Below are 19,794 nucleotides of genomic sequence, written 5' to 3' on the forward strand. Positions count from 1 at the left end.
ATATATATATATATATATATATATATATATATATATATATGTAAAAAGATTTTTCATTATAAAATATATTTATTAAAAAAGTTTTTATTTAGGAAATTTTATTAAGGAAAGATGGTAAACGTGCAGAGCAGGGGTCCCCCCAGGAGCAGGATTGAGAACCAGTGCAGTAGGATATCACCCACTCTTTCTCCTTGCTCAATACAGTTTAGATGTACTTAACAGAACTAATCCTGTTGGAAAAAGAAACATATTTCTATTAAAAAAAATGAAACGAGATCCCCTCCTTATTAAACTCCTGGCAATGTTCCAATTTACTTCAGACTCTGCTGAACAGGTCATGTAAAGTTTAGTGTGTAAATAAATCAGTGATCTGGATTCATGGACTTCAGTCTCTATCTTCTGCTTTCTAACAGATGTATTATAGTAACAATTCACTTTAACCAGCCTGTTCAAATTTACAAACTCAGTCCAGCATTTTATTGGGAATTTTGAATAGTGACAATTCAGTGTTTGACAAATTTACCAATGATGCCAAGTCGTTTTCACCGAGTGTTCACAGGATGTGTGTGCTATGCACACACAGAAGCACTTAAATATTTTGGAAATTATTTTACCTGCTGAAATATTGTATATTATTTAATGAAGTTACATCACAGATAAAGTAACTGAGACACTTTAGTATGGAGTAACTAAAATCATGTGGAAGATGAGATAAGAACTGGTCATATAGTGTCTAAGAAAATGGACTGGGAGGTTTGAGTGAAAATACTAACAGCTTTAAATTTTTTGAGTACCGTCATAGGTTTCCCAGCATAACTGATACTGACTGACTAATAGGAGATCTGTATTAAAACTCTTTACAGAACAATGTGAATAAACTTTATATGCATTTATACTGATAACTGTTTCGTGGATCAGTGTACAAGTCATCAAAAGATGACACTGTTAAAAAAATAGAACAATAATACAGGGGATATTGTGACAGTCAGGTAAGACAGAACAATAAACACAAACAAAATAAAATCTGTAAACAGGTCTCAAATAAATGTCTCCTAATCTTACACGAGTAAACAATGAAAAGAAAACACTAAAGTAAAAAATCTATATTTCAGAATCAATGATAAAAGCACTTTCAGTAAAAGCTGATACATTAGGTTTTGCTCATAAAAAAGCATGACCTTCTCTTGGTTTTGTGTCCACCATGGCTGCATTTCCCTGAGTTAATATTTGATGTGATTTCAGACAAAATTACTGTATGAAGATAATCACTGAAATGGTTTTGAATGTGAGATATGAACAAAGGCTGCAATACAAAGGCCATCTATTAATACTGAACATTATATTTCATACACAGTTCCTTTATTCCCTTCTGTCCATCCTCATTTCATTATCTACTCTTTTGTCTTATTTGTAGGGGTGTAACGGTACATGTATTCGTCCTGAACAGTCACGGTATGGACGTTATGGATCGGTGCATGGAGTCATAAGGAGAATACGTGGTAGACTATGTGTGAAGATTGATGAACGTAACATGGAACCAAATTTCACAAGCGCGAGTCTCTCATTTCACTCTCTCATAGTTGGTTTGTTCTCTTCTCTCTAAGATTTGGGACCGGATTGTGGTGCAAACATATGACAGCATAATTTTTCAAGGATCTTATGTCTTTGTTTCAGGGTACATTGTAGTAAGAAGTAAACCGCGTTTCACAATGAATAATAGATGGCAATGTTGGCTGTCAACAGCCTAGGACTGGCTACACACTGCTGCAGGAGGCCATGTGCAGTTGTGGCATCACAAACATACGGAATTCTGAACGGGCTGTAGAAAGGCTTTTCTTTACATAGATCATACAGCTGTAGGAGGAGAATGCATGTTTTCATACTTTGACAATGTTTCCATACCACATTCATCTCAGTGAATTCAAAAGGGCAAGGAAAATGGTGATTTCCACTCTATGGTACCTTTAATGCACTACAGGCTGTACCAACTACCTCAGGGGGGACTATGCATTTGGGGGATTTTGATGCTTTATTCCTATTGGATCAAACTCATACCAAACCGTGGTGTGAACTGAACCGTGACTTCTGCGTACCGTTACACTCCTACTTATTTGTGTTTTGCTGAACAAACACAACCTTCCCTGATTCACTCTCTTCCATTATTTTGCTGTAAGGTTGGAAATGCTCCTCTTTACAACACTGAGGTCTAAAGAGCAGAGCTACATACAAGTACAAAGTTGACCTCTCAGACACTGGATAAATCTGTGTGTGAAATATTTACTATTGACTGCAGAGACACAAAATATGAATGACTGTTTGATTTCAAGGCCTTATTTGATGGAAAAGACATTTTAAAATGATGTACAAAGACAGGAGGTGGAATTTCCATCTTTGTTACTTTCTCCATCTTCCTTAGAAAGTCTCTCCTTCCACATTATCATATTCCATCTCTAATGGAGCAGGAGAAAATTCAGGTTTTTAATTTCTTACTCATAACATTTTTTCCAGTTTTAAACATAGAGCTCTTTATACAGTCGATATTGTGTGTTTGTCATTAGATGGGAATGGAAGGTGGGAAAGTCCCTTGTTAATAAAGGGGTGTGTAGTTGTGAAATCAGCACAACAGTCAGGACACACTCACTGACCTAACAGCTTTTCTTTGTCCTCATCCACACTCTCCACATCATCATACCCATCCAGTCCATTCACTCAAACACATGTCTCACACCTCACAGACTGTCTCACTCTCTGTCATACATTCACTGGCCACTTCATTAGAAACACCAAGCTTACAGTTACACTTTATAAGTGGACAGATAGAAACTAAGACCCATCTGCTGCCATGTACAGTTAGTGTTAACCATCCTCTAGTCCTTCATTAGTGGTCAGGTTCTGATCACAGGACCACTGGATATGTCTAGGTGGTGGATCACTCTTAACCCAGCAGACTACAGTCTGTAATTGTAAACCTATAATCACAGGGTCTAGTCTATAACTGTACACCTGTATAATGTAGCTTTAAGATAGATATACCTCATTAAGTGACCAGTTAGTGTAGGTCCAAGGTACAGTATATGTTTCAAATAAAATGGACAGTGAGTGTATACTTTCTCTATGCATACAGCATGAAGTGAAAATTTATAAAAACATTTCTCTGAAACTCACCTGCTAAACTGCCTTGAGTAGTTTCCACATCATCATAATCCTCTGGTGGGTCTTTCACAGCTGTCTCTGAAACAATAATCAACACAGTCATTATTAACACTCCAAACTCACATCAAAAACACACTGAACATGGTTCATGGTTTCTTTTGTGGGCCACATTTTTGTTTGGAGGATATTTTCTCACATATAAACACAAAGTAAAAATATAAAATGAATCGTCAGAGAACTGTTAAATGTCTTGCATCACTTCAGTTCTGCTATTCCAAACATTAATTTTCTTCATTACTGACTGAAAGAGGCTCTCAGTGTGGTCATATGATCACTGTGGTTTCAGTGTGACTGACTGAAGAGAGTGTGACAGCATCACACAGGTCACAACTCACCAATCAAACTGCCTGGATCCTGCCCTGACATGATGACATCATCAGAGAACTCCAGTGAGATCTTTATTCCAGTCAGCTCTAAACCAGTCACAGAGATACATTATTTTAAATAGTGTCTGCATTAGGAACATTGTGTGATATGGAAATATAACATTTAATATGAACATCTAGAGAAATCACCTGTCACACTTCCAGACTTCTTCCCTACAGTGATGACATCATCATAGCGCTCTGGTGGAGCCTCTGTCACATTTTCCTCTGCATCAAAACACACAAACAAATTCCCCTCCATTCACAGCAGACACTGAACAGTAATGACATTTCAAAGTGCATGTGTTTGTATTAAGAATGCATTATTAATCTAAAGACAGAGACACACCCATCACACTGTCTGGGTTCTGTCCTGAAGTGATGACATCATCATAGCTCTCTGGAGAGTCCAGGGTCAGCATCTCCTCTGAACCAGATAAAAACAGAGAGACTTTTGAATATTGACTCAAAACCACCTGTCATCAACATTTCCACACATCTGGTTAAACAGACAGTGGACAAGATCATGTGATCCATCTGTAAACACACTCACCTGTCAGGTCACTGGTAGTTTTTGCATCATCGTAATACTCAGCTTTTTCCTCTATTAACGACTCTGTAGGAACAGAATAAATGAATCAATAAATTAATGAATAAATAGTATGCACTACCACAAACTTCCAATGTAACACTTTTTTACAGTCACACTGAATGGATCGAGTAGCACGCTGAATAGCAGACTTGACTTTATGTCACTTGTTACGCTGGTGACTGTCACTCTACGACACCAAATGAACAACAGCGCAGCAAAGACACGCACAGACGTCTCCTGCACGGACATTTAGAGAAAAATACTATGCACCAGTTTGGTCTCTTTTTAGATAAACAGAGAAGAACATTTATGCTTGTAGCAGATTTCATAAGATCGTCACGCTCTTTAGTCCGATACATATTCATATTAAATGAAAAAACAATTAAAAAATGGTTTATAATGATAAATAAATAATAAAAAAAAAAACTACGAGAAACGTCGTTCCATTGACAATAAGCTGTCAGGCAGAGATCCTGGCTGGTCGCTGTGCACTCCTCGCTGGGCTGCGTAAAAGCATCAGTCAGTCTCACTGTTTTTTTATGTCTTTAACGGACCAACGTACTAACAGTTCCGTTCCGTCAAACGACGGTCTGCTAATTTAATTTTAACCTCATATGCAACCCGCATTTGCATCCTGTTCCCCGCTTACTTTCTCCTACATCGGCACCTGTCACACCAAACGATGTAGCCTATCTATAGCGACCGTTCTGCCGGTGACTCTCTTTCAAGTTGACGATATTTGATCTTGCCAGGTTGCTGTGCTGATGACGCTTCCATCAACACGCTGCGGTGAAGCGAAACTCTTGCTTCCGTCACTTTTAGAGCCGCCCCTTGCTACACGCGACTGAGTCGATACCAAAAAGGCTGCTTTTTAAACTTGTGGTTTCAGTGCAGTCAACGGGCACGGATTCTGGTGCTGCTTTAAACGTTTTTATGTCTTGTTTTAATCAACCGATACACAGTGTCTCATCTAACTACCGTTTAGCCTCCACGCACGTGCATTTGTAGAAGCGCAAACGGAATCAAAAACAGAAACTCTCCAGATTATACGGACTTTCAGTGTTTGTTATACATGCGGGGTTTTTTCGCCATTATCATTCATAAAACGTAGAGGAAGATAAAGAATAAGCAGCGAACGACTCAAGTGGATTAAGTTAGGATCAACTGTCAGATTATCTCTGGAAGAGTGAGATAGTTATAGACTTCGTCGCTGATCTGAATTCAGTACTATTATAATTCCATTTATAACAGTGTTAAGGTTGGGAAAGCTGTTCCTAGATCCGCTTTAACAGGCAGAGAGTAAGTGGAGATGATGTGGCCGTTATACCTGAGAGGAGCTCTTCTTCCCCCACATCCTCATAGCCAGAGTTCTGTCCCTCTGAGAGAGCACGACCTGTTAAAGGAGAGCGGTACAATGCGAAATTATAACTCATACACAACCACGAGCTCTCGTTCCGCCGCTCTCTCTAACTTGCACGCCACACACACACACACACGCACACACTCCCCGCTGCCCCCCTCTCTCCCTCTCAGACATGCGCTATGTCCCTTTAACTCTCCCCCTCCCCTCTCACACACTTGGGCACACGAACACATCCGCCGCACCTGTGACTCTCGTGGTTTTTAGTGCTGAGCTCTCTGGCTATAGGCACTCACGATCACATAGCCTACGCTAGATCTTACATATACTACCGAACTGATAGATTCCTGAAAAAATGATCGTGTCGACTACAAAATAAATACGTTAATCATGACAGTCACAGTTAGTTTAGTGGAGGTTTAGAGGAGTTTATATGCAATTAACAATTTATTGAGTTGTAGATGTCGCAAGGGCGTAGGTTTGGTCTCAACACCGCCTGTAACACTCAAAGCTAAAACGATTTTCACCTTTTCCTTACTTTAATGGAGGAAGATGGCATATGTTTGTAAGCATACATTACCAAACAAATGCAGAAACTCTGTTTCACTCTCCCATCTCTTTCTCTCTCTCTCTCTCTCCCTCTCTCTCTCTCTCTCTCACACACACACACACACACACACACACAAACACACACAGTAACAGCTGTGCACCCCTGTAAAGAGACTCTCACCTCTCTGAACAGTGTTACTGCTTCTCTTAGTGAGGAGTCTGTGGTCAATCTCCTCATAGACGGCATCAGGCAGAGTCATGTGTTTCCTCTTAGACAGGGCTGTGTGGGAGAACACACACACACACACACACACACACACACACACACACACACACACACAAACACACACAAACAGGGTCATATTTTGCATTCAAAGTTATTTCATTTCTGCAGTTTTTCCTCAATGTTTTTCCTACCTCTCCTCAGAGCTCTGTTCTGGTAAAACAGCACAAGCAGAAACACCAGCAGTAGCAGGAGCAGTGCTCCTAGAACCAGGAACACCACTGAGGGAATGGACACACCAGTCTGTGACTGAGTCTGTGAGGGACTGGTCTGTCTGCTGGTCGTTACTGGAGACACATGGACAAAGAAATTACATTCCAGGATATGATTTAGAGTTAAACATAAACCATACACCAATACAGAAACACAAGTCAGATTAAACGAGCCAAAGAAACATGTAGGTGTTCATATTACCTAAAGATCTTGCAGAGGTAACTGATGAAGTTGTTCTCTCTAGAACTGCACACACACACACACAAACACACAGTGAGTGAGAGAGTGAGAGAGAGAGTTTATTAACTTTGTTGTGAGTGTAACAGGACTTAAATATTACTTGTCAGAAATTGATAACTGTTTAAGCTTTTGGGCCCATAATGCTGATCATGTGTCATGAGAAGAAATGAGAAGATAAGAGTGTACCTGTGGAGGTTTGAGGATGAGCAGATGGATCTGTGAAAAGGTTTATTTGTTCAATTATTCATCAGTGGTGGACCTGGACATAACTCTGTGAATATAATATCCACACCTGAACTCATGGGACATGTTTACTGTCATTTTAAAAGATTTCCAGTACAAATATGTGACATTAATTATCAAATGATCGCATGACAATCAGACCTGGCTTAAATAATTATTTGAGGTATTTCAGTGGCAGGGCCCTGTCCCAGTTCTCTTCAGTGCTCTGTTTCCTTGTGACCTTTCTCCCTTAAATGGCAGTTTTGATGAATACTCTAAAAACATTCCTGTGATTTTTGTTCAGTATGACTTCAATACACTCAGTTCTGTTTACAAGTTAGTAGAAAAGGAAACAAGGTAAAGGAGACATGTAAGAGTGTTGGGACAGGGCCCAGTCATTCAAATACTTCAGATAATTCTGTGACTCAGGTCTGATGACAGTAGCCATGGGAACCACTGTCTCTCTCCTACCTGTACAGGTGACTCCAGCGTCTTCCTTATGGGAGCAGTCAGTGTTGTTCTTCAGGGAGAGAGAGCAGTCAGACAGGTGGATCTCACTTCCTCTGCACTCCACCCTGCTCAGCCACACAAATCCCTCTCCACGCCCAAAGGCAGCATTCCCATCAGCCCTCAGTGCCGGCCCACAGCTCAGCTGTCTGCACACCACCTGAGCATCTCTAATGTCCCAGTCATCATCACAGACTGAGCCCCAGGTACCATCATGATAAACCTCCAGCCTCCCAGAGCACTGGCCCTCTCCCTCCATCAGTCTGAGGGGTAGATGGTCTAGACAACAAACCATGGCTTTAAGCTAAAACTAATTATTATGAAATTGAACAAGGCTCCCAGTTTTTCGTGGCAGATGTTTTCATTGGTAAATAGAATTACATATGTAAGCTATTTTTAGGGACTGGTGAAAAAAAATTCTTCGTGATAAAATGAACAAATATACCCAAAAAATTACTCAATATAATTTCATATTTAAGATTGTTCTGTTGTAGACTACTGACATATGAAGTTGACAAACATATGGGAGAGAAATATAATGTGAATGGGGGTCAGTTGTTCTCACCTGAACATGGTCTGTGATGTGGAGACGCTGCACATGGCAAAAGACTTCGGGCGACAGTTTTGTCCTCTGTGACTAAAGGAGAAATATGATGATTTTTAACTAATGGGTTATCGACTGTAGCTGTAATCACTTGTAACAGCACTTTTTTTACCATTATCTTCATACATCACACTGAAATTATTTCATAATCTTCATCAGAACACAAACACAAACAATGTTACCAATAGAAATAGAACAAATGATTCAAAGCCAAAAGTCTATATCAGTTGTGAATCTTTCTTCATCTGGGTCAAATATAAAAGTCAAGGTAATTTACCTGAACAGGTGATTTTTGCCACTTCAAATGCATTACATTTATTCTGACCCCAGGGTGAAGACGGACAGTTCCATAGACTGATGTCGTGTTTGCGGCATTGTACACGGTCAAGCCAGTTTGGAGCTGAAGCCAGTCTTGGTGTGCTTGAGTCCACACTGCCACTCTTTCCACAGTTCAGCTCTTGACAGATTAAAGACACTGTGTCTGAGTCCATCTGGTCCATGCAGACATTACCCCAGGTTCCATTGTAAAAAACCTCCAGGTTCCCAGAGCAGCCTTCAGTCAGTCTGATCTCTTTAAACTCTGAGGACAAAAACAGGATTTGAAGTCCACATGGTTGACTACCACTGTCATATGACTAAAAAGACTTTCACTCAAACTGGTAAGAATGGAAAAAGGGAAAAAAGCATTTTAGGAAAATTTCCATCAGTTTTCCTGTCATAACCAAGAATCACAAATGCTATGATAAAAAGATGCATTTACTTGATTACCTCATTCTCATATGTGTGATATTGATGATGCATTTGAGCTGAATACCTGAACACAGCACTCCCACGTCCTCCTTGTGTCCGCAGTAATGTCGACCCCATCCCTCTGATGGACAGCTCCACAGGGACGTCTCGTTCCCCTGGCAGTCCACTTTATCCAGCCAAATGGGTCCAGCTCCTGGACCAAACCAGGCTGGAACCGGTCCACTGAGGGCCTCTCCACACTGGAGCTGTCTGCACACCACCTGGGCATCCTTCATATCCCAGGAGTCATCACACACTGTTCCCCATGAGCCTTTGTGGAAAACCTCCAGACGCCCTGCACAGTCACTCCCAGAACCCACCAGTCTGAGGGACCTGTGACCTGAATTACAGCATGAAGAACATATGCTCAACCTCTAAACTCAGGAATTTATTTACCAACTTTTCTAACAGAATATTGAATCTGAAACAATTTATAACAAGTGTCCAAAGGCATTGAGATTGGTCTGACAATAAAAGAGACTGTCTCTGTTCTCGTGGAAATTAGAGGCCAGTTCAAATGACCAAACCTCCAGTCATGTAATACTCACCAGAGCAGATGAGTGACAGCTGTGAGCTGGAACTGCAGTTTGTAGTTTGTGGTGAGCTGCAGTTTCCCAGATGAGTTTCAGTCCCAGAGCACTGGAAACCAGTCAGACACTCATCACTGTCCCTTAGACCAGACCCAGAGGAGCCACTGAACTCTACCACAGAGCCACAGTCCAGCTGTCTGCAGACCACAGAGGCTTCAGACAAACTCCAGGAGTCCAGGAGAACTCTCCTCCAGGCCTGATGGAAATAAACCTCCACCTCTCCCTCACACTCCCTCTCTCCAGTCAGCCTCACCCATCCAGCATCAGCAGACATAGAGGAACCTGAGGAGAAGATTTAAATTTTACCAAAAGCCTCCTGTTTATGAATCAGTTATTCATGAATCAAAGTACCAGAGTGATGATTATTCTGACTTTCTGCAGCATTCAGTCATAAAGTGTATGTAACTGTGTCCCTCATATAAACTGACCAGAGCAGATGACTCCAGCATCCTGCCTATGAGAGCATGCAGCTCGACTCCATGAAGAGATGACACATGCTGAGAGGTGTGTCTCGTTACCCTGGCAATCAAACACATCAGCCCGTACTGGGTCACTGCCCTCCCCAAACCAGTCCGTCCCAACTACAGCCACAGCACTCCCACAATTCAGCTGTCGACAGAGGACGTTGGAGGCTCTGATGTCCCATGATGCATCACACACTGTTCCCCAATCACTGAGGTACTGCAGCTCCACTCGACCAGAGCAGGAATCAGGACCATTCACTAGTCTGAAGTCTGTGTATCCTGTTAAGATAAAACATAAGATGGCACTTCATTATTTACGTTGATCTTCTCCTTCTTTCTGCACTGTAGAATTTGTTCCTTCTTCTCTTGTACTATTGCTTTTGCTGTGATGAAGTGAATTTTTTTAGTAAAAAAGTAAAGCAATGATAATAAAGTGACTGAGAACAGGTGATCATAAGTGACCAAAAACATCAAGTAAACATGTAAGGAAAAAACAAAATACAGCAAAATACAATTTACTCACAATGTTTAGACTATAAGTTTTTAGTTATTTCTATTTATTTTTTAGTTATTTCTCAGTTATTTTTTTACTTTTTTTAAACAATTTGTCTCATCATCTGAAAATCATTGTCAGAAATAATACATAATTCTCAATAAATTATATTCACTGTTGTTCTAAGTACGTCAATAATTCATAATTACCAGTGCATTTCAGTCCCACATCGTTGTCATGGGAACAGTTCTGTCTCTGTGAAGATGATGTTGGACAGAGGGAAATCTCAGATTCGTTGCCTCTACACTGAATCTCCTCTGACCACACCTGACCCTCCCCTTTACCAAAAGCAGCAGCTCCCAGCACCTCTACAGGAACCCCACAGCCCAGCTCTCTACACACCACCTCTGCATCCTGCTGGTCAAAGGCAGCATCACACTCCGTGCCCCAAGTCTTCACACGAAGCACCTCTACTCTCCCAGAGCACAAATGAGCCCCATTGACTAGTTTGGGTACTTTATGACCTGTGGGTTTGGAAGACAGAAGTATTTATTTGAAACTGCATTTATTTGAATGAATTCTCTTGGCCTGGACATAAATACATGAAAATGTCACATTAAATTGATGGCAGAATAAGAAAAGAAAAGTTTTGTACTTCTATGAATTAGTTTCATCAGTGTTTAAATCTCAGCATCATTTCGTCATCATCTGATTTTGAAGATAATTTCTCAGAACAATAAGATGAGATACAGTTGCAAGCTGAAGCAATTGTTGGATTTTTGTCCAGAGCTCAGGATCAAAAAAGGCATGAGTTCAGATAGACCAAAGATATGAAGAATCAGGAGCAAAAATGTTTTTCTTATTATAGCGCCCCCGAGTGGCAAAATGGGGCAACTTTTCCGGACTCCCTATAGGGCTGAGTCTTGAGTCAGTCTACCAAGTTTGGTGTCGATATATCAAAGAATTGCGGAAATATGAGCTCACTTCCATTTTGGCGACTTCGCTGTTGATTTCCATTGGCTGTGACAGACAAATCATTTTGAAAGTAAAAATCCATCTAATAGCTTTTGTGAGGCTTTGTCTGAAGACCATCTGTGCCGAGTTTGGTGAAGATTGGACAAAGTTTGTACGAGGAGTAGCGAAAAATCACTTTCTGATAAAACCCCAGTATGGCGGAAAATCCAGTATGGGTGTGACGTCATGGGTGTGTTGAACTTAGCTTGGTCTAAGCAATATAACAATATCTCATTTTTGAAAATCAGGCATGTGGTGCAAAAGTTACATGCATAAATTTGTACTTCATGTGTACTTCAATTTTGACCCGTTGGTGGCGCTAGAGCGCTTGAGGTGCAGACATGAAACTTGGTGAAAAGAATCAGGGAACTGACCCAAACCAGTGTAAAATGTGAATGTCCATGATCACACACACAGTGAACAGTGAGCAATGAATTTGTCCTCTGCATTTAACCCATCCAACACTCCAACACACCAATGTGAACACACACACACACACCACAGGAGCAGCATTCCTTGCGCCCGGGGAGCCCTGGGGTTAAGTGCCTTTCTCAAGGGCCATGGCTGTTGGTTCTGGGAATTGAACCGGCAACGCACCAGTCACGAGCCCGGTTCTCTAACCTATAGGCCACAGCTGTGCCAAAGTTCACATTTTTTTACCAGAAGTAGAAGCTGATGGAGAAAAGGTAGAAACACAACGGGTGCCTACACAGCTTCACTGCTTCACCCCTAATTTGTGCTGTCATTTTGTTTATCTGTCAATATAAGATGTAATTGTTACAACAGCATGAAAATTTCACCTTAAAAGAGAATAGGAAAGTTCTGCTAGGCAATGTATCATTTCCTCAGACCATAAATTTGTGGGACATCTATGAATACATTTCACCACAAAAGTGTCTTTGACCATCTCCTGATTTTTCTTGGAAATTAAGATGAAAATAAGGCCTTTAAATGCATCCAAATCAATTAGGAAATTACTTAGCCCATCATCTACCTGTGATTTTTAAATTACAATATAAAGAGGAATCTCAGACATTTGGATCAGTAACATGGACACTCTGACCTGGACACAATAAATGACCAGTGTGTTTAAAAGATTTAAAAACAAAGTTATAAGCAAATTGATATGTGAAGACTAATCTAGAAAATGAACTTATATCTACACTCAACTAAAAGTCCACAGTTTTAATCTGTGATGTTTAGTGAAGAACTTTATCTGTGAAAACTGAATTATAAAAAGTGTATAATCTCTCTTTACTTCTTTCCTCTCAGTACAGTCTCTGCTGTTCATATACACACACAACCTAAACTCCATCATATAAAACTAGTTACCTCCATACAGCAATAACTATAACTCTCACAGCCTCACGCACACACAATAACAATATATACACACAATTATCGATCAAACATTCACAGCTAATACACAAATAACCATAATCATTTAGAAAATACTATCAAACATCATCAAACAAATGAAAAAACTGAACACAAATTAGTAGATTTCTCTCAGGCTGAATTTAATATGGTTAAATTATAATAATTCTAATCATTCTGTTAAAAGGTGACAGTATAAAAGCTACATGATGTGATGAGAAAATAAAGACATGAGTAAAAGGATGTGAATGACGACACAGAGATGTATAATATAGAAATGTGTATGGTGTGGTTAATGACTGAACACTGCAGTAGATTATTGTCATTTATTACTGAGGTTTAGTGAAGCCTACCTGAACAGATGACTCCGACATCCTGATAATGACGACAGCTTCCAATTGCCCTATCATCTGATGGACAGTTCTTCAGTGTGGACTCTCTCCCTGTACACTCCACTCCAGCCATCACGATTGGTCCTGATCCCTCTCCAAATTGAGTATAAGCATCTACAGCCTCCCCACATCCCAGCTCTCTACAAACCACTTCAACAGCATTCATATCCCAAGCAGCACTATGACCTAAATCAACAAGACACACAGTGCCCCACTGTTCATCACGAAGAACCTCCACCCTCCCAGCACAGCGACTACCACCATTCACCAGCCTCACACTGTCTGTAGGGAGAGAGACAGACAGACATACAGACAGACAGAGAGAATGAATTTCAGATTTGATCAAAAAGAGAACTATCTTAAAACAAACAGATGAAAAACGCCCTCTTGAAAGAAAAACTGCTCAAATGATTTTATTTTAAACACATATTCTTCAATGTTCTTTCCTTAAACAGTGAGGAAGAGACACGTTGGGGTCAGATAAATAACTTCTCTCCTTGAAATTATGTTCTATTTCATTAAAGTGATAATTCATTGACCTCTTGACCCTCTAACCGTCAATCTGCACTTACCAGCTGTGGTGAGATGAACCATGGAGGACAGAAAAATGATCCACACACACGTCTCCATCTCTCTCTGCCCCAGACCACGCTCCGTTTCAACAACTAGTCACAGAGCACAACCTTCACCTCTGCTCTCTCACACTGACTGAAGGAACTGAGTCCTCTTAGCCCACCTAGAGAGAGGACTCCTCCCACCTACCAATCACACTCACTGTTGCCTTATTAGAGACACTGCAGGAAATCATCAAACAGCTACAGTCACAAATCAGAGGACGCTCTTTAAAATTCTCCAAATATATCAAAATAAGGTCTGTGTTTTTGAGCAGGATTCCTTTGTGTGTGTGTTTGAGAGAGAGAGAGAGAGAGCGAGAAAGAGAGAGGGAGAATTTCAGTACCAAGTTTTTAATTTTTTTCCTCAGTGCTGAATGACTCAAAACAAAAATATGAAATCTGAAAAAATTATTCAATATATAAACACAAGTTCAATACTAGTTGCGAGTTTAAAATACGAGTTCAAAACATAGGGTATTCTAGGACTACCCGTATCTTACCCAGGAGTTACATAGGGTCATGTCCTTCTCTTTTTTTACAGTGTGATTGATCCTGGGGGTGGCACGGTGGCGCAGTGGGTAGCGCTGTCACCCCACAGCAAGAGGGTCTCGGATTCGACTGCCGGGCGGCCAGGATCCTTTCTGTGTGTAGTTTGCATGGTCTCCCCGTGTGTATGTCGGTTTCCTTTGGGAGCTCCAGTTTCTTCCCACAGTCCAAAAACATGCAAGCCAGGCGAATTGGAGATACTAATAGTAATTGCGATGGACTGGCGACCAGTCCAGGGTGTTTCCCTACCTTTCGCCCTGCGAGCGCTGGGATAGGCTCCAGCACCCCCCGCGACCCTAATTAGGATAAGCGGCCTGGATAATGAGTGAGAGTGAGTAATTAATCCTGCAGCCCCATCTAGTGGTAAGAAAAAATAAGTACCAGCATTACATGAAAGTGAGGATGTGTCTGAGGAGTCAGAGTTGACAGCATACTTGCAGAGAGTGTTGTGTTTAATCTGAACAGTATGAACAAAACGATACGTATACCCAGGGTGAAAAACATTTCTGTTTTAGATGTAGTTAAAAATAGTCTGACTGAATAAAGTGATGCATTTGTGGAATGTATACGGGTATACTAAATGGGAAAAAAGTAAATGTAAATCATTCAGCCCCCTCTAGTGGTAAAATTTAAGAAGTGCTAAACAAAATGACACAGTGTCTGGGGCAAGAAGTCATTTTTCAGCACTTTTTCAGTTTGTGTACTTATGCATGCTTGTTTGTGTATATGTAAGTGTTTGTGTATCTTGTGGGCTTCCTCAGAAATTTTGAAAGTTATTATATAGGCTGTTTTTTTTTAAGTAACACAATAAGTCCTTCACTTCGATAGTATTTCAAGAATACCTAAAAAATTCCTGATCCTGACACTCCTGAAAGTGATATAATTAAAAGCAGAATGACATTAAAGAAAATAAAGAGATGTACTGGTCATTAACAGGTTTGTGATATGTAAATATGAGGGCTCTCCTAAGGTCAAACCACAGGAACAACTGTTTCCTCACAGTGAAGGGACAGTGTCTCTGCTCCTGTTCTGTGTGTGGACTGCAGAGGCCTAGAGGGAGACAAAATGATTTTAAAAACACAGAGGAGATGATAAAGGATAAAAGAGTGAACTCACACTGACACTGGAACACTGCTGTGCTGAGGGAAGCTGGATGACCTTACAGTTATGAGGAGTGTGTGTGTGCGTGTGTGTGTGCCTCTGTGTGCATGTGTGCGTGCCTGTGTGTGTGTGTGTGTGTGTGTGTGTGTGTGTGTGTGTGTGTGTGTGTGTGTGCGTGTGCACGCTAACTTTAAAGGCCATCTTACTGAAAGCATACTGTTTTACTGGGGAAGCCTTGTAAAACTGTGGTCATAATCATAGTCCTCACTGGTAAATAAATTTCACTGCTGTTTTTCTATATAAAAGTTTTATTGGCTAAATTAAAAGTGTGAAAGGGTTTTTGGTTAGGATTATGGTCAGGGTTAGGCTTAGGTTCTTATTCTCCACTTTTGCTATAATGAAAGTCAGTGGATGGTCCCCAGAATTTGGCCTACAATGTGTGTGTGTGTGTGTGTGTGTGCGTTTCTGTCTACCTGTTTGTGACTGTGAATTTTACACACAAGAGATCATACTATACATGATAAAACCGTAGCAATAGTGTAAGGCACGGGGAAAGCAGAACGACTGGGAGCGCTGTAGTCATAAGAATAAATTGCAGTAACCTCTTAGGCCACTAGATGGCAGAATAGTTTCTCACATTTCGCAGAATGTGTAAAGCAGAGAATGGAAGAAGTGTGCGACTACAAAGGTCAAGACAAACCTCATTACAGACTTAAATTTAAAGTAGTGTATCTCAGTGCGTCTTCAACAACAGTACACAGTGAAGTATCATGACTAAGAGATGCCAGGGGAGTCCAAGTTAAAGTTTAGGTCACCATGTCAGTTTCCTCGCGCGATGAATTCAACTTAAGTGGAATACACATGGATAATGAGCTACCTAGGATTTTGAAGGGGTGTTCAAAATTCTGATTTGAGCTATAATAATAATAATAATAATAATAATAATAATAATAAGTCGTTTCATTTTTTGTTCATGTTGATGTCTGTTACATTCCGCATTGATAATGTGAAACCGATAAAGTTAAAAAGGAAAATCCTGACATAGGCGCTAGTATTGAGGACAAGGAACTCGTTATGATTTTGGGTGTGATCTAATGAAAGGTGTCCGACTGCCTTGCCCCAACTCAAAGCTGTATTTTACTGTGTAGGAATAACAGACACGTGTGAGAATATTACCTCTTTGACCTGAGTTATCTTGCTTACGTGGCCTCGTCAAAGTTGCAGACTTGAAAAGGAAAACGATATGGAGAACCTTCGTTTGTAACCACAGCATTAAAGCAGACAGCCCGAAACAGGTAAAAAAAAATTGTCGGGGGGGAGGCAACGTGGGTTTCTATTAAAAAGCGTTATTTCAGGAAATGTGATGAAGTTCTTTCAATCCGACAACATCTTTAAGAGTTGCTTTGTTGTACCTCGTTTTCTTTTCTTTTTTCTTTTTCTTTTTTTTGATGTTTAGATGTTAGATTTGTTTCATTATTATTTTTGTTGTTGTTGTTGTTGTGTTATAATTATAATACTTCACGTGCCACGTTTCACAGACGTCCATATGAGGGCACAAAATTTTTTTTTTTTTCCTCAGTCGTTCTGCGTTCAGATATCTCCATAGCGACATTTCTCTACATTGTGCTGTTTCAACCTTACCTACAACCCTGCCTCCCAAAGATGAGTGTCTTTGATTATAAAATCACATACACATGACTCGAGGACAGAGAGGAGGGGGGCAATAACAAAGGGTAAGAAACGGTAAGAATAAAACGTTGGTATGCGTGTGTGTCATGTTGCTGCCGTGGCCGTTCTAGCTTGTATGGCGCCCTGGGCGAACCCCGCCCCCCCTTCTTTTAAATGCGAATAAAAGGAAGAATCGAATTATTACACTTCTACCCTATTACACACACAAACTTTCAGAACAGGAAAACAGGAACCAAATGAACCATACAACCTCCTTGGTTAATTCTAGTCATAAGACACCCCAAAACACTCAATATATCACAAAAGATAGAGCTACAAAACAGCAGCGTAATGTAGACGTCTTTTAAAGTTAGCCTACAGCATTGTAAATTCCCCTTACCAACCTCAGGAGTCCGGACAATTACAGAAATCCTTTATGATGTCACCTCAATGAAAGCGAGTGTGTATGTGTGTATTTTTGCTGCAGATAATGGCCTCGACCTTTTCACATTTTTTAACTAAATAGTTATGGGTGAATACCTAAACACAGTCATAAATCCATCACCTACCTGCTTAAATACATCCACGAATACGAACAAACTATAATATACTCGATTATAGAGTGGCTACGGGGATCGCCCGGGGTGAGAACTGCCCCCAGTCCACGGTAGCGTGTTTAGCCACCCCTCTTGCCAACCCATTTCCAGCTGCAGAAAATGTTTCATTTTGTTATTTAAATTTACGCATTTCTTAAACAACAAACATTGTGGGTCAGGAAACGCTGATGCGACATCGTCACAGCAAACAGTTCAGTTTTTCGGCTGCCAATGCAGTGCCGTCCATTTGCGCTCAACTTGTCTCATTGACTCAGATCCACCCAACTCAAAATTGTCCTCTGTCACCAGTGTACTTCGAAATCCCACTGTATACAGGTGTATGAACTGTAAACACGGACTATTCCATTAAAATTTTACGGACATAAGCTACAATTCGCTATGTGTGGGCTGTATCAATAGGTACGATTAGGCTACCCCTGGTAAAGGGCAGACCATCACAAGCAAACAAATTAAATCTCAATTTAGATATGACAGCCACCTTGGACAAATAGTCTTCCAGTTAACAAATCAAAATAAGCAGTCAGCCAAACTGTAAATTCTTTAAACGCAGGAACCGAACAGAACCATTTATCTTTAGGCAGAACTTAAATATTCTAGAAATAAATAAATAAAATGAGCATTTCACAAAAAGTAAATAAGAAAGAAGACAGAAACTAGAACTTGAAGAACAGACTGGGTAAACCTCCATCCGCACGCAGGGGAGCTAATAACAAACTGTCCAAAAAACTTCCCCCTTTCGACACTGTATCTCCGTTTACAGTATCTGCCGAGACGAATAAATGAGTTTCAAGAAGAAAATGAAATATTGCCAGGTTCACCTCAATAGACCGTGTCTTCTAACATGACAAAACATCCACGACCAAAAGAAACAAGAATAGGCTATTGTACCATTTAGTTCAAGGAAGTGTCTTGTAATTTAAAGGAGGACGTTCGCTGTATATTTCCATAATTTTGAATTATTTGAATTTAAGATATGATATGGCTGATATAAGTTTGTCCCAAAACTGAAACATAACAAGCACGTAAAAATCTTGCTATAACGTATGCAACATGGTAGTTAAAGGCCTAGCTTTAGAGGATGTTGCTAAACACTGGATGTGCACACACAAGCCTCGAAGTTAGGTGTTAAAAATGTGTTGTGTTAATAAAACAATAATAATAATAATAATAAAAAACGAAAAAACAAAACTTAACGGTATGCTGTAGAAATGAACTCATCAATAACCTCCATAGCTACCAGTCCATGTGAGACCACGATTACAATATTTATTCCCCCTAACACCTCCCACCCCAAGAAGTCCATCCTGAAACCAAAAATCCTCAAACTATACAGCAACTGCATTTCATTGGACAGACCTTTCCGTTGCCCCTACGCCCACACCCTGTCCACTGTACAGAAAGGCATCACAAATCAGGCCCAAACCAGCTATTTCCGAGAGCAATCACAGATCAAGCTCCACCGATTTCTTCGTCGCCCGCGGTTGCTATGACTCATGGTGACCAATCGTTCCATTAAGTTCTTTCGTATGTGCAGAGTCTTTCTTCTTCAGCAAAAGAAAAGGTTCGTCGTTGATATGTTGGTCTTACAAAGAAATGAGCTCTAAGGACAGTACCAATAAACAACAATTTGCACGTGCCAAATACTGCCAAGAACTGAATTTGTGAGCAGTAATCTGACAGTAATCAGTTACTCTCTGTCCAGAGACTGCATAGTACGGCAAATGTTGTGTTTTGCCAAGAATACCGGGAAATGAAGTTTGAATAGGAATGAATTGTTAAATATTTTTCCAACGAAAGAAGGTTATTCAGGGAAAAGCTATCATTGTGACATTCATCTGGTAATATCTCTCATATGTCACGTATAAAAGAGGTAAAGATATGCAGACAGAACAGCTGTTACACTGATACATAGATAAAATAGCCAGTACACTTTGAAATATTCAGTTAGTTTCCAAAAATAAAGTAAAAAACTTTGGAGAGA

General features: G+C 40.3%; 1 protein-coding gene across 1 annotated transcript in view; it reads right to left on the reverse strand.

Annotated features, from left to right (window-relative positions):
* Nucleotides 1-13,340, reverse strand: part of LOC115824191 (scavenger receptor cysteine-rich type 1 protein M130-like) — a 30,252-nt gene extending 16,912 nt beyond the window's left edge. Inside the window, exons 1-10 of the mRNA XM_030788298.1 lie at nt 13,229-13,340; nt 10,046-10,108; nt 8,963-9,277; nt 7,693-7,823; nt 7,509-7,557; nt 6,261-6,359; nt 5,498-5,563; nt 4,132-4,194; nt 3,729-3,806; nt 3,549-3,626 (exon numbers count right to left, since the gene is read on the reverse strand). Of these exons, the coding sequence (XP_030644158.1) occupies nt 3,549-3,626; nt 3,729-3,806; nt 4,132-4,194; nt 5,498-5,563; nt 6,261-6,359; nt 7,509-7,557; nt 7,693-7,823; nt 8,963-9,277; nt 10,046-10,108; nt 13,229-13,340 (1,054 nt within the window). The remainder of the gene's footprint in view (nt 1-3,548; nt 3,627-3,728; nt 3,807-4,131; nt 4,195-5,497; nt 5,564-6,260; nt 6,360-7,508; nt 7,558-7,692; nt 7,824-8,962; nt 9,278-10,045; nt 10,109-13,228) is intronic.
* Nucleotides 13,341-19,794: the final 6,454 nt, after the last annotated feature.

Source organism: Chanos chanos, chromosome 11, assembly GCF_902362185.1.
Source record: "Chanos chanos chromosome 11, fChaCha1.1, whole genome shotgun sequence".
NCBI classification, from domain to species: domain Eukaryota; kingdom Metazoa; phylum Chordata; class Actinopteri; order Gonorynchiformes; family Chanidae; genus Chanos; species Chanos chanos.